At 34.0% G+C, this 11594-nt stretch overlaps 1 protein-coding gene across 1 annotated transcript; it reads left to right on the forward strand.

Moving 5' to 3' along the window:
• Positions 1-1393: 1393 nt before the first annotated feature.
• Positions 1394-11134, forward strand: LOC129229547 (uncharacterized). Its single transcript, XM_054863869.1, has 4 exons — positions 1394-1576; positions 4104-4318; positions 8542-8654; positions 11055-11134. Exons 1-4 carry the CDS (start codon positions 1487-1489, stop codon positions 11126-11128), a joined length of 492 nt encoding a protein of 163 aa, XP_054719844.1. The 5' UTR covers positions 1394-1486; the 3' UTR covers positions 11129-11134.
• The last annotated feature ends 460 nt before the right edge of the window (positions 11135-11594 follow it).

Genomic DNA, 11594 nt, shown 5'->3' on the forward strand with positions numbered 1-11594 from the left:
TGCATAGGTGCAATATTTTCAAATGTTACAATACGTGAAATATTTTCAAAGGCTACATACACTACGTGCAAAACATTTGTGATGTTTTTTTTTTTTTTTTTTTTTTTTTTTTTTTTTTTTTTTTTTTTGTAGTCTTAATTAATATGGAAAATTCGAAGTTCAAAAAGTTTCTTCTAAATCACGAAGTTTTAAGAGTATGTCACAATTGGGTTGTTTCCAAAAATTTTATAGTATTTTTTTCTGAAAGAGCATGCCTGAAAACATTGGATTTAACCATTTTTTAAATAAATCGACAAAGTTTAATATTAAAAAAAAAAAATTTAGTCTGTGCGCAGATTCAATATCTTTTTTTTTACACTTCTGCGCATATCACAAGTGATAAAATACTATTCACTGATGCCACTAGCGGAGAGGCATTAGATAAAGATAAAAATATTATAGCGCAATAATACTAATGAAGTTCATGTTTACTTCAGAAAAGCCTTCATTCAAAATTTTCATTATGATTGCTATTTTTTCTGTTTAATGGCAAACCTTTTTTTTTCAACAATGTGTAAACATTCAGCGCAGAAATAAAGTAGCGCTCGAAAGTACATCACTTGTGACGTCGTAAAGACCACGCCTTATTTCCAAAATTGGACATTAAAAAAATTAAATAAAAAATAACTGTTGGAAAAATAAAAAAAACTTTGGCTCCACACACTTTATTTTATTATTTTTTTTCTTATTCCATCAATTTCAGTGACTAAAAGTAGTACTTTTGACGGAAGGAAACAACTCCATTGACTCTATCGTTTATATGCCACCATGCACCAGGAAAATAAACTAACTTTGTGCGAGTTTTGTCGCAAGAAAGAGCATTAAATTTAAATTTTAAATAAATATTTATTAAGTTTTTAAAACATTTTGAGTTGTGCATGTGTTACTTCTTTTTCTTAGGTGCGATATGTTGAAAAACATTTACACTACTAACATACCACAATCTATTTAAAACTTAAGGGAAAAATAGCTCGGTGTGAAAGTGTCAACATCAAACAATTAAGAAACAATCGATCAAGAACGGTTTGATCAATCTTAATACATCTATAAAAGAACTACTATTTTCGATTTCTAGATATTCGAAACCTAAATCTATAATAGAACAAAGATAATGATCTTATTTAAGTTGGACATGAGACACGGAAAGTTATGTCGCAATGTCGATGTATCGTCTTATTTCCACCGTCTTGGCAACCGTTTCTATTTGTTGAAATATAACTAGTTATTAATGTATTTCTATTGTTATATCGGCAATAAAAAGGCCTGAATTGAAGAATAACGTGACATTTATATTTCGTTAGCTCGAGAGAGCAACATTAAAGTTTTCGTATCCACAGGAAGCAATATTTACCATTATAGATACGTTTCTGAGCACCGATCCCAAATTCGCAATTTTTTTGCCCCGAAGATTTAAAGATGTTTTTATGAAAGTGTTGAATATTTTAGTATGCCCCCGCAGAATATGAGGGAAAGGTGGGAATGTTCGTATCTGAGCAAGGAAACGGATGCTGATTTTCGCCAACTTTATCTGAAGGAAGTAAGTGAGTTGTGTGCTTTGATAATGCTTGAAATTAGGTCTCAATGTCTTTCGTTGCCCACAATAATAAGGCAATTTTTGGTTATTTGCTGTTTTCATACTACTATTCTCAAATTTCGATAAAATAACATGAGAGTCATAGAAATATACTATATCTGTTTGAAAGTAACAGTTAAACGATGTATCGGTTGTCATCGCTCAATAATTTGAAAAATTCAATATTATTTGGCACATTAGACGGGGTTACGGTAACATAGTCGCTTGGCGAGGTAGGCTATAAATACTAGATTTGGCGAATTATTTTACATTTAATGGTTAATAAATTAGATCTTTGATGGAACTTATGAAGGTGTTTGTGGCCTAAATCATTTACTTGGCAAGGTTTATATTTTACTCGAACTTATGAAATAATTGCGGCGTCAATACTTTTGATCATTCATAGCCACGTTAAAGTAACTCACATTAAGAATTCGTGACAAATAAAGTGGAATTCATCCATGTACCATCCAAAGAGACGTATTTCTTGCCCTTTTGCATTCGCAAAATAACCCTCGATATTGATGTATTTTTAAGCTTTTGTATTCCGTTAGTTTGGATTACTTTAAATTCGCTTCATGTCAAATTTTTTTTCCAGTAAGGAAATTTATTTTTATGATAGGCTTTTATGCCATAAATTCTTTAATTAACGCATTTTATCAATTTGTATTACAATTTGTTAACTTCAATGCGTGTATTTATCTCAATGCTTTGTCTACACTTTTTCCAACTACACTGTACGATAGTTTCTTAATTTAAGCACCGTCATAATCGAGTTAATATCTCTATTTTGTGTATTTTAAACTAATTTTATTTCAATTGTATAGCAGACGAGTATTTAATTAGCAAGGGCAAGGTTAGGATGATGTGATCGCTTGGTGGGAATGGCGATAAATAACAAATTTGACAGATAGTTTTACATTTTAGTGGAACTTAGTGTTTTTTAAAGGAATTATCGTAATAATTGGCACTTTTTCAAACTCTTTTGCTAATCTTGTCAATAAAATTTCAAAAGAAAAAAAAGTTTTTTCGCTCATAAAATGTTGCCAAAAACAATATTGCTGTAATTCAAAATCACATATTTAATTTGTAAGCAAAACAGGCCATTAAAAAATACTAAAATTTCATTAAAAATGAAAAAAATCCGCCAAATAACTAAACTAAGCCAATTAAGTGTAAAATATTCAACCAAATAAAAAAAAAGCAAGTCATTAAAAAAATAATAAAAGTTTCATTAAAATTAAAATTAAAGAAATATGGCAACAGGAATTTCAGCGATGGGATTTTATTTATTTTTTGGGGGAGGGGGAGGGGAGTTGGCATGATTATTCCCCATGTAGTTAAATAGTTTTTTTCATTAATATCCGTTAACGGATTATTTTAAATTGGAATTGAACTTTCACTGTTTTTTTTTTTTTTTTTTTTTTGTGACCTAATTTATTTATTTGGTGGAATTTTTATATCTTCATGGAGTTTTTGAAATCGCTGTGGGGTCAAGATTTTTGGAAACTCGCCACGACCATGTTACCATAATTCAGGGCTCTCAAGACTGGCAAAGTGGACGATTTAATTTGGCATTACACAATTCTGCGCACGGAAGGGTTAGCTACATCACCGGAACTTGTTTGAGATGCTTTAAGATGACACATAAGCCGCTCAGGCGCTTGCATCTGATTTGTAAGAGCAATGTCTCTCACATTATACTGAACTGATTAATAGAATAATTGGTAGCACCAACACATCGCTTGGTTCTAGATGAATCCTTACTCCATGTTGAAAATACTTTCTTTAGACCAAAGTGGCACATCCGATTCGTTCATTTGATATGTATGCCAATTTCTAAAACATCATAATTGTCTGTTGATATAGTTTCATGTCATTTTAACCTTATTATTCGTTGTATACTGTGAGTCCGGTTTATATACTCTAGAGCAGTGATGCCCAACAATTTCTACCCGCGGGCCACACCTCATATTAAGATGAATCTCGCGGGCCAGAACAAATATAAATTTCAACTTCATGATTTGAAGTTTTTATTGATATCGTGGGAAAACAAGGGAAATGAAAGTCAATTACAAACCAAAAATTGCTGTCATCATGCTTATTTTATTGACACTAACTTTCTATGTGTTTTTTAGAAACCAATTTACGACTACTTGGCTTCAAAACTGCAAACAATCATTCATAACACCGGTGAAGATGATCAGTAGTTTTGGAAAGTTTCAGAATGAATTTTCCGTTTTATAACATTGAACATAATGACGGGCCACATGAATCAGCTTCGCGGCACCATATGGCCCACGGGCCGTAGGTTGGGAACTATTGCTCTACAGTAACCTTTTGAATGTCGGCAGTTTTTTATTGTTGCTTCATCATTGACAATTTGTGCATGTAATAGTTACTTTGCAACAAGTACTAATCAACGGAACAAAATCCGCATTAATAACTCTTTACATGTGCCATTTTTCACGACATTTTTTTTCCCCAAAAGGTCCCTCGGCCCAAAAAATCTCAGCAGAGTAAAGATCCATGGACACGTCTCTATGTGACGCCGACCTACTCTGCCCTGAAAAGGTGCAACGCCCCCTCGCGACCACCAGAGGATTCTTTGGACTTGTGGCTAAAGTCAACCTGCAACCAGTTCAAGGATTGGCCCATCAACAAACTGGATGCAGTTCGACAACCGGACTTGGAACCAAAGCGCAGGTGAGTTGAAAATTCCTTGTTCGATATCAGAGGTGCTTTTCTCTGAAATGTTATTGAATTTGTTAGTATCAGAAAACACTAGCTGACTTTCGAAATCAGTGATTCGAAGTGGATTTTTCATTGTATTTCTTTGTTAAATCATCTTTGTTTAGTTCAAGTGAGTTGAGATTAAAGAGGATAACTCACAAAAAGAAAAGGGGCATGAACGGGGGGGGGGGAGAGAGAAGGGACACCTGTTGGCCCCGGCCCGAAATTTTTAAAATGAGGGCTAAATATATGCTGGGACGTCCGGGTAAATAACTTGGAGGGGGGACTGGTAAATGTCATTTGTGATGGGCACCAAAATTTCTATGCATGTTCAGACAAAAAGCTCTGAAAGTCACAAAATTTGAATTTGGCGCAGGGTTTGACTACGCAAATCGGAGTCAAGACGTACTAAAGTGTACACCAAAAACATAATTTAATAACTAGTTTCGTGTGATCTGAACGAAAGCGTTTTTGTTTCTGGAGACTACACTGTTATAACCAGACGAGTGAATATATTCTCCCTAAGATGAAAGCGTGGTGCTCAAGGGTGCCATGCTGGCCAGGAAACAGAGCAGGGGTGCCAAAACAGCAGGCAATCGCAGAATGACTTGCTGGCGCATGCGCTTATGCTTTGGATACATTCAACCACTTCAAAATTTCAGACGAATGATAGGTTGCATCACGTATCTTTCACGTTGAATGCAGCACACTATAGGATTAAAATTCAACTTCTCTAGGATTAATCTCCAAAATAACAAGTAAGTGCAGCTTTTGATCACTTTGTAGCTTTTATGGCTTTCAAAAATAGTTAAAAGTACGTTTACTGCTTTTCAGTTACCGATACTGTTGTTAAGTTTCAGTTTACCGTTACTGTCATGAAATTTCCATCATTCAAAACGTTACTAAAAATATCTATCATTATTTTCTTGAGTACTCGGTAAGCAACATTTAATCACCAAAATAATGACCTGCAGCAAGATTATGAATAATCAACAAGTAAGAACCTGAATAAAAATGATTCTTGTACTTCGTAGATTATAACAGAAGAGAAAGCGAAAAAAAAATTAAAAAAAAGAAATCTCTTCTCTCCGTCTAGCTTTTCTTTTGGTTTTTCATTCAAGTGTTTGAATCATTTCCTTTTAGCGGTTAATATTTCGATAGCGTTAGAAGTGTCTTTACGTTTTTAAACTGTCGAAAAACTTCATGTGCATTTTATTTTGTTGTTACTCTTGATTGAAATTTTGAGCTTTTATAAAACTATTTTGTTTTTCCGTAACTGTAGTATCCCAGAATATTTTTGGCTCTTCGTGTAAATAATTCATAAGTACCTCTACACTTTACTTTAGGTACGGGTCATGTTGTAGTAAATGTATAATTTCTCACAAATGAGTATTAACAATGATTATTGAAATAATTACTCGTCTTTAGATTTAAATATATTTATGACAGCTCTTTGATACCAAGTAAATGGGATAAATATTTATTGGTTTATTTATTTTTAAAATTACTTGGTTAAAAAAAAAAAAAAACCCTCACCAGTACGCATAATTTTTTCACAAATTTTTAATGGTCCCAGAGTTATTATTGTTATTATTATTATTTATTTTATCTATTTTTATGAAAAAGATAAAAATTTCACTGGTCCGCAACAGGGCTGTAACCAGAAAAAAATTTCGGGGAGGGTTTAGAAACTTTCATGCGAAGATTTGCGATATTTGTGCTAATATTCAAGTCGTCGGGTTATCTATTATGAAAGCGTTTTATGCATTAATATACATATGAAAGACAGTTGAGTTTTGGAACAATATTTTTTGGAAATTTTTAAATATAAACGAATATTTAAATGTAAACCGATTTTTGGGGGGGGGGGGATGTAGACCCTGGAGAACCCCCCCCCCTTGGATACGGCCCTATGGCCCTTGTCCGCAGTGTTTTTCATTTGCTTTTTTCCGGCCTGTGGGTCAAAAAAGGTTGAGAAACACTGAGTTAGAGCACGATCAGCTGAATTAAAGCAATGAGCACTTCTTAACTATGTTGAAAACTCTGAAAAGTGATCAAACGCTGTAATAACAAGTTTTAATCATTTCCAGTACTGAATTCAATGTGAAAAATTTCCAAAATGTAGAATATCATTAATCAAAACTATTAAAACACACACACACACACACACACACACACACAAGTGTATTCAAAAATGCACACAATACGAGGGAAGGGGGAGGAGGATCTACAATAGAAATCAGTAAGGGTGCCATTTCTCTCTCGTAGTTTCCTTCTTTGCACCCCCGCTGCATATTTTTTAAAAGGTGATATTTTTCACCCTAGTTAGAAGTGCCATTTCGGCTCCGTATTGGGTGCTGCTGGTGAACCAGCGTTTCACCCCTGAAAGGTGCTGAATGCAACCTGTAGTTTTAATAGTGTAGTACACTATTCCAAAGTTTGAAATTCTGAAAGCACTACATACGAAACGAAGTAGATAAAGGCCAAAGCAATGTGAGTATGATTTCCACACGATAAATGACAGTATGCTAATTAGTTACATATGATTAAAAAGCTGACGTTTCTTTTGAAGGTTATGAAACTAACCAATTCAAATGTTCAAAAGACCCTTTCCACAAAATGAATTATAATTTTTCACTTTTACATCGGTTAAATCTTTATCGATCCATTATTTATCAAATAATTCAGTATTTCAAATTAAATGGAAAATTAGGGCTTCAGACTTGTCTCAGGTGCCACTAGTCACGATAAGTGTGGCATGAATAAAAAGAAAATTGTCCTAACTGATTTATATTGATTCTGCTGTCGTGAATGAGCTGTCATGATCCCAAATGAAACTCACGCTGTTCGATTCTGATGCGTTTTAACATGACATGATTTTTACTCTTGAACTAATAACATGACCTCAATCTTTCGATATGTGTTCATGCTGAGGAGGTTTACTTTTACAAGAAGCTTCAAAACTGAATTTTCTACTTGCATTGTTTTGATACACATATGAACCTACATTCAGTCAAATGTTTAACTATTGCTAGCACAAGCTCTGAAATATTATGTTGAAGTTCGAGGTGTTTAAAAGAAAAACAGAACATTACTTAAGAAATGCCTTTTTTATGTTCTAAAATGATGCAATAAACGCTCTGATGTCTCAATAAAGGGGAAACAAGATAATTGGTAATTTATTTATATTCGATAACATCATAACATGAAATTGAATTTAGGAATGTACAAGGTCTGTTGGAAAAGTATTCAACCTTTGGCCAATGAAAAAAATCTGGCACACCACCTGGAGCGTTGAAAACCCAATCCCCTTCGAAGTAGTACCTTTGGAACACTCCACACTTTTCCCAACGGTTCGGCCATTGTTGGAAACATTCCGAGAAAGCATGTTTCTGAAAGAAGTTTAGCTTGGCTGTAGTTGCAGCCATTATGTTATGTCTTGTCTGCAATGTCGTACATTTCCATCGTCTCTTTAATTTGGTTAAGAGACAGAAGTCACGGGACGTCAAATCAAAAGTGTAAGGAGCCTATTGAACCTGCATGAGTCTGGGTTTTCTCTACAAACGCCAAAATCAAGTGCAAGAAATGTGGTGAAAATCGTCACGGAAGCCGTCTGCATCTTCTGAATGGTTTACTTTTGCTTATTGTCCAATTTCTCGCAAAATTTGATGCGGTAGTGCTGCTCCATTAGTTCCATCATTTCCCTTGAAACTTGATAAATCCGACGAGAGCACTACACACTACATCAGTCAAACTCTGTTTGCCAGAAACTGGTGCAATTGATAGACAAAAAAAAAAAAAAACACGTTTGCTAACAAGGTTTCAAGTCAGGGTATACAATAACGTTTGTTTCATATCCATCAGGCTTTCACCCAAAAACACAAGGTCGAATATTTTTCTAACAGCCCTCGTTTATGTCCCATAATGCTCCCAACAGGTTAAATAATTCAAAGTGCAATGTGGTAGAATGTCCACCTGATATCTAAGGTTTGAAAGAAGAGTAAAGAGAAGAATTTAGCAGGAATTTACTCGCTTTTTCTCCTAAGAGTTCATTTCAAAACGAAAGAATGGCTTAGACAGTCAAGAACGTCAATGAACTATGTTCTTTTGATGCAAACATAACATTATAATAAAAGAAACTGTTTTCCGAATAAATCCAGAAGAAAGCTTCCATTCATTTGCATTTTCTTTTCCAGATGCTTCTGCGATCCAGTACCACAGGTCATTGAGCGTCCCTTCAATCATCCTCTGAGAATCGCTCCTTTTTGCGAGACACCCATGAACATAAATTACGTCAAATTGGCTATTGGTAAGAAGATTGCCTACTCGTTTCATAGTTTAATCTGGCCACTACGGATTATATGGAATTGGCAAACGTCCAGTTAAGACGAATCCATCAGAATGAAAGGGCAATGTAAAAGTTTATTAATTTTAATTTCTGTTAACTTCAAAGTGACTCTGCTTCATTTAGAGACTAACATACATCTGCAAAACCTGGCATCCCTGAAAACTGATAGATGCGTCCATTAACGTTAGTAAACCAGATATTAGCCTTTCCATCTCATCGGTGGTCAGACTGTAATGTCGTATTTACTTCACTTCTTTTTCATTTTGTGTTTAGCACTAGGCAACCCAGCGACCCCCGCTACTATCAATTTCTTTCTTTCTTTCTTTCTTTCTTTTTTTTTTGGCGTAATCGAATTTCAAGTGGATTACTGAGATATCCAAGGTTTCTTCATGAGACTACCCTGCACTTGAAGTAACTGCAAGTGACTGCCCTTAGGACTTTTGAACATGCGGATTTTACGAGCATGCACTCCATGCTTACTATATGGGTATCCAGCAGCGTCGATCTCGGAATCAGAGAGTTCCAGGTTCAGAGTCCAGCGTCTTATTTGCTAGGCTACCCACGGCTCTTTATTTGTTTGCTAAAACCTGGTGCAATATCTACACCAGTTAAATGCTAGAGCAGGTATTGTCGTCAAAATAAATTAAAAAAAAAAAAAAAAAGAGCCGTTAGCGCTGATTTTAAAGACATTTTTCTTTGCACTTTTTCTCATAGTTCCTGTTGATTTAATAAAAAATCTCGAAATAATTTAAGTACTAGTGTTTCCCAACAAGTGCTGAGTAGATCTTTTAGTATCAGTGTTAATTAGTTAACAGGAGGTACAGAGTAATAATATTTATGTAATGTTTATGTTATATCTCTGTTGTATAATACGTTCCTTAAAATGTTATATGATGATGAAAAACAAATTAATAAAGGTTGATACTCAAATTTCAAAAAAAAAAAGCTGGGTTTTTCAGGCATTCTCAAAAAAAAAAAAAAAAAAAAAAAAAAAAAACAGAAAGAAAGAAAAAAAAAATGACGAATTACTGAAAAGAACTAGACTTTACAGTTAGTTGTTTCATGATGTAAACCAAACCAGTCTATATGTATGCATGTTTGTTTCTATGTGGCGTTGTAGAGGTTTTGTCTTAACCTTGGAAGTGTCACTAAACACATGACAGCAATCAAAATTCACCATATCAACAACCAGTCGCCATATTGTCAGGTCGGGAGCGTGTCGCACACCACCTGCGTCGACACAGCATGCGACAAATGCAGGTAGCGTTTTCGCAGCCTAAATTTTTTGTTTGCTATGTCTACTATAGTTCGATTTTCATCTCTAACATGTTGAATTTGTTTTTGTCGTATCAGGGGGACTGAGTTTCGCGACGTGTACTTTCTTGACGGGTTTTTTTAGTTTTGCGGGAAAGATTTGATTGACGACGTTTCCGAGCTCGCGTCATCATGAGTTATACAGGCTATTTATATAGCTGTGTGCTGTGGTTGACTTAAGTTCGCATATTTTCGCTAAAGGTCAAGCATATGTAGCTTTAAGTCAAAGTAGATCCCTAGAGGGACTAATAGACCATTGCAAGTTGCTTAATAATCCTCACGATGTAAACTCTCTCAATAAACTGACAATATTGCGAAATCTACCGTCTTATAATCCTAATAACTAAGTCGATGAAAATTATTTAAAAAGTGTAAAATAAAAAATAATTATTAAATAAAAACAAAAAACCCGACTGCATAAAAACCAAAAAAAAAAAAAAACTAAACAGAAAAACAAATTAAGCTCAGTAGTTTAAAACGTTATTAAGTAATACTGAATAACTACATCATTGAAATAGTTTTGTAATCAATACACACATAAGACAAATCATAAATTCAAAAGCAGAGTAGAAAGATCAACAGTCCGGGCCCATTCATATTTTACGGGGTTCCTTGATTGGTCAAAAAGAAATGGGCTCTTTCTATTCTGCTTTTAAATTTATGATTTGTCTTATGTGTGTATCGATTATAAAACTATTTAAATGGTGTAGTTATTCAGTAGTACTTAATAACGTTCTAAACTACTGTCTTTATTTTTTTCTTTTTAGCTATTTCGTTTTTTACACAGTCTGGGGTTTTTTTTTTTTTTTTAATAATTATTTTTTACCCTCATTCAAGTGCTTCCGATGATCTTCTAATAGAAAACGCGTTTCTATTATTTCTTGCTTTTCCTTTGTTAAAAGTATGATTCTGTGATGAGCTATCACATTCATAGGAGAAGTGTTACTATAGATGTGTGATTAATGATTGTAAAAGAGCTTTACATGACGTGTACAATTGTTAGAACTTGTATTATTTTATTAATGATGTTTTCTTCTCGTCTTTTAGAGTGCCCACACATTTCTCAGACAAATAGTGGTTATTCTAGAAAAGTTGAAAATGGGAACTTTTATAAATTATGAAATTCAGCGAGAAAAGAAATTGTGTTTTATTTGTAAGAATTTTTTGATTGAAATAAAAATCAGTGAATATGTTTATGTTCAACCAAATTACTTTTTCTTCATTAATAAGTACTCACACACACATAAGAGCAGTTAGTTTTATATTTTTATTCATAAAACAACAAAAGATGTTTTTATCCACGTTTCAAAAATTATTTCCAATCTTCTTTTATTCCCGAAGGAACCAGCAGTTGGACCTCACAATCATTGAATGAACGGATTTCCTCCTGATTTATATTCCTCTGTTAAGTTGAAGCATTAGCTTGGCAATACTTACTTCTTTCTGAAGAGTTCATTAAAACTAGAAACGCGTTATTCGCTCGGACTTGACTTGGAATACTTTTTCAAAACGACTACGAATGTAATCCGACCCAGCGCTATTTGCTCTTCCCTATCATCCCCAAAAGAAGTAGAAATTGTCAAGGTC

Source organism: Uloborus diversus, chromosome 9, assembly GCF_026930045.1.
Source record: "Uloborus diversus isolate 005 chromosome 9, Udiv.v.3.1, whole genome shotgun sequence".
Classification (NCBI taxonomy): Eukaryota; Metazoa; Arthropoda; class Arachnida; order Araneae; family Uloboridae; genus Uloborus; species Uloborus diversus.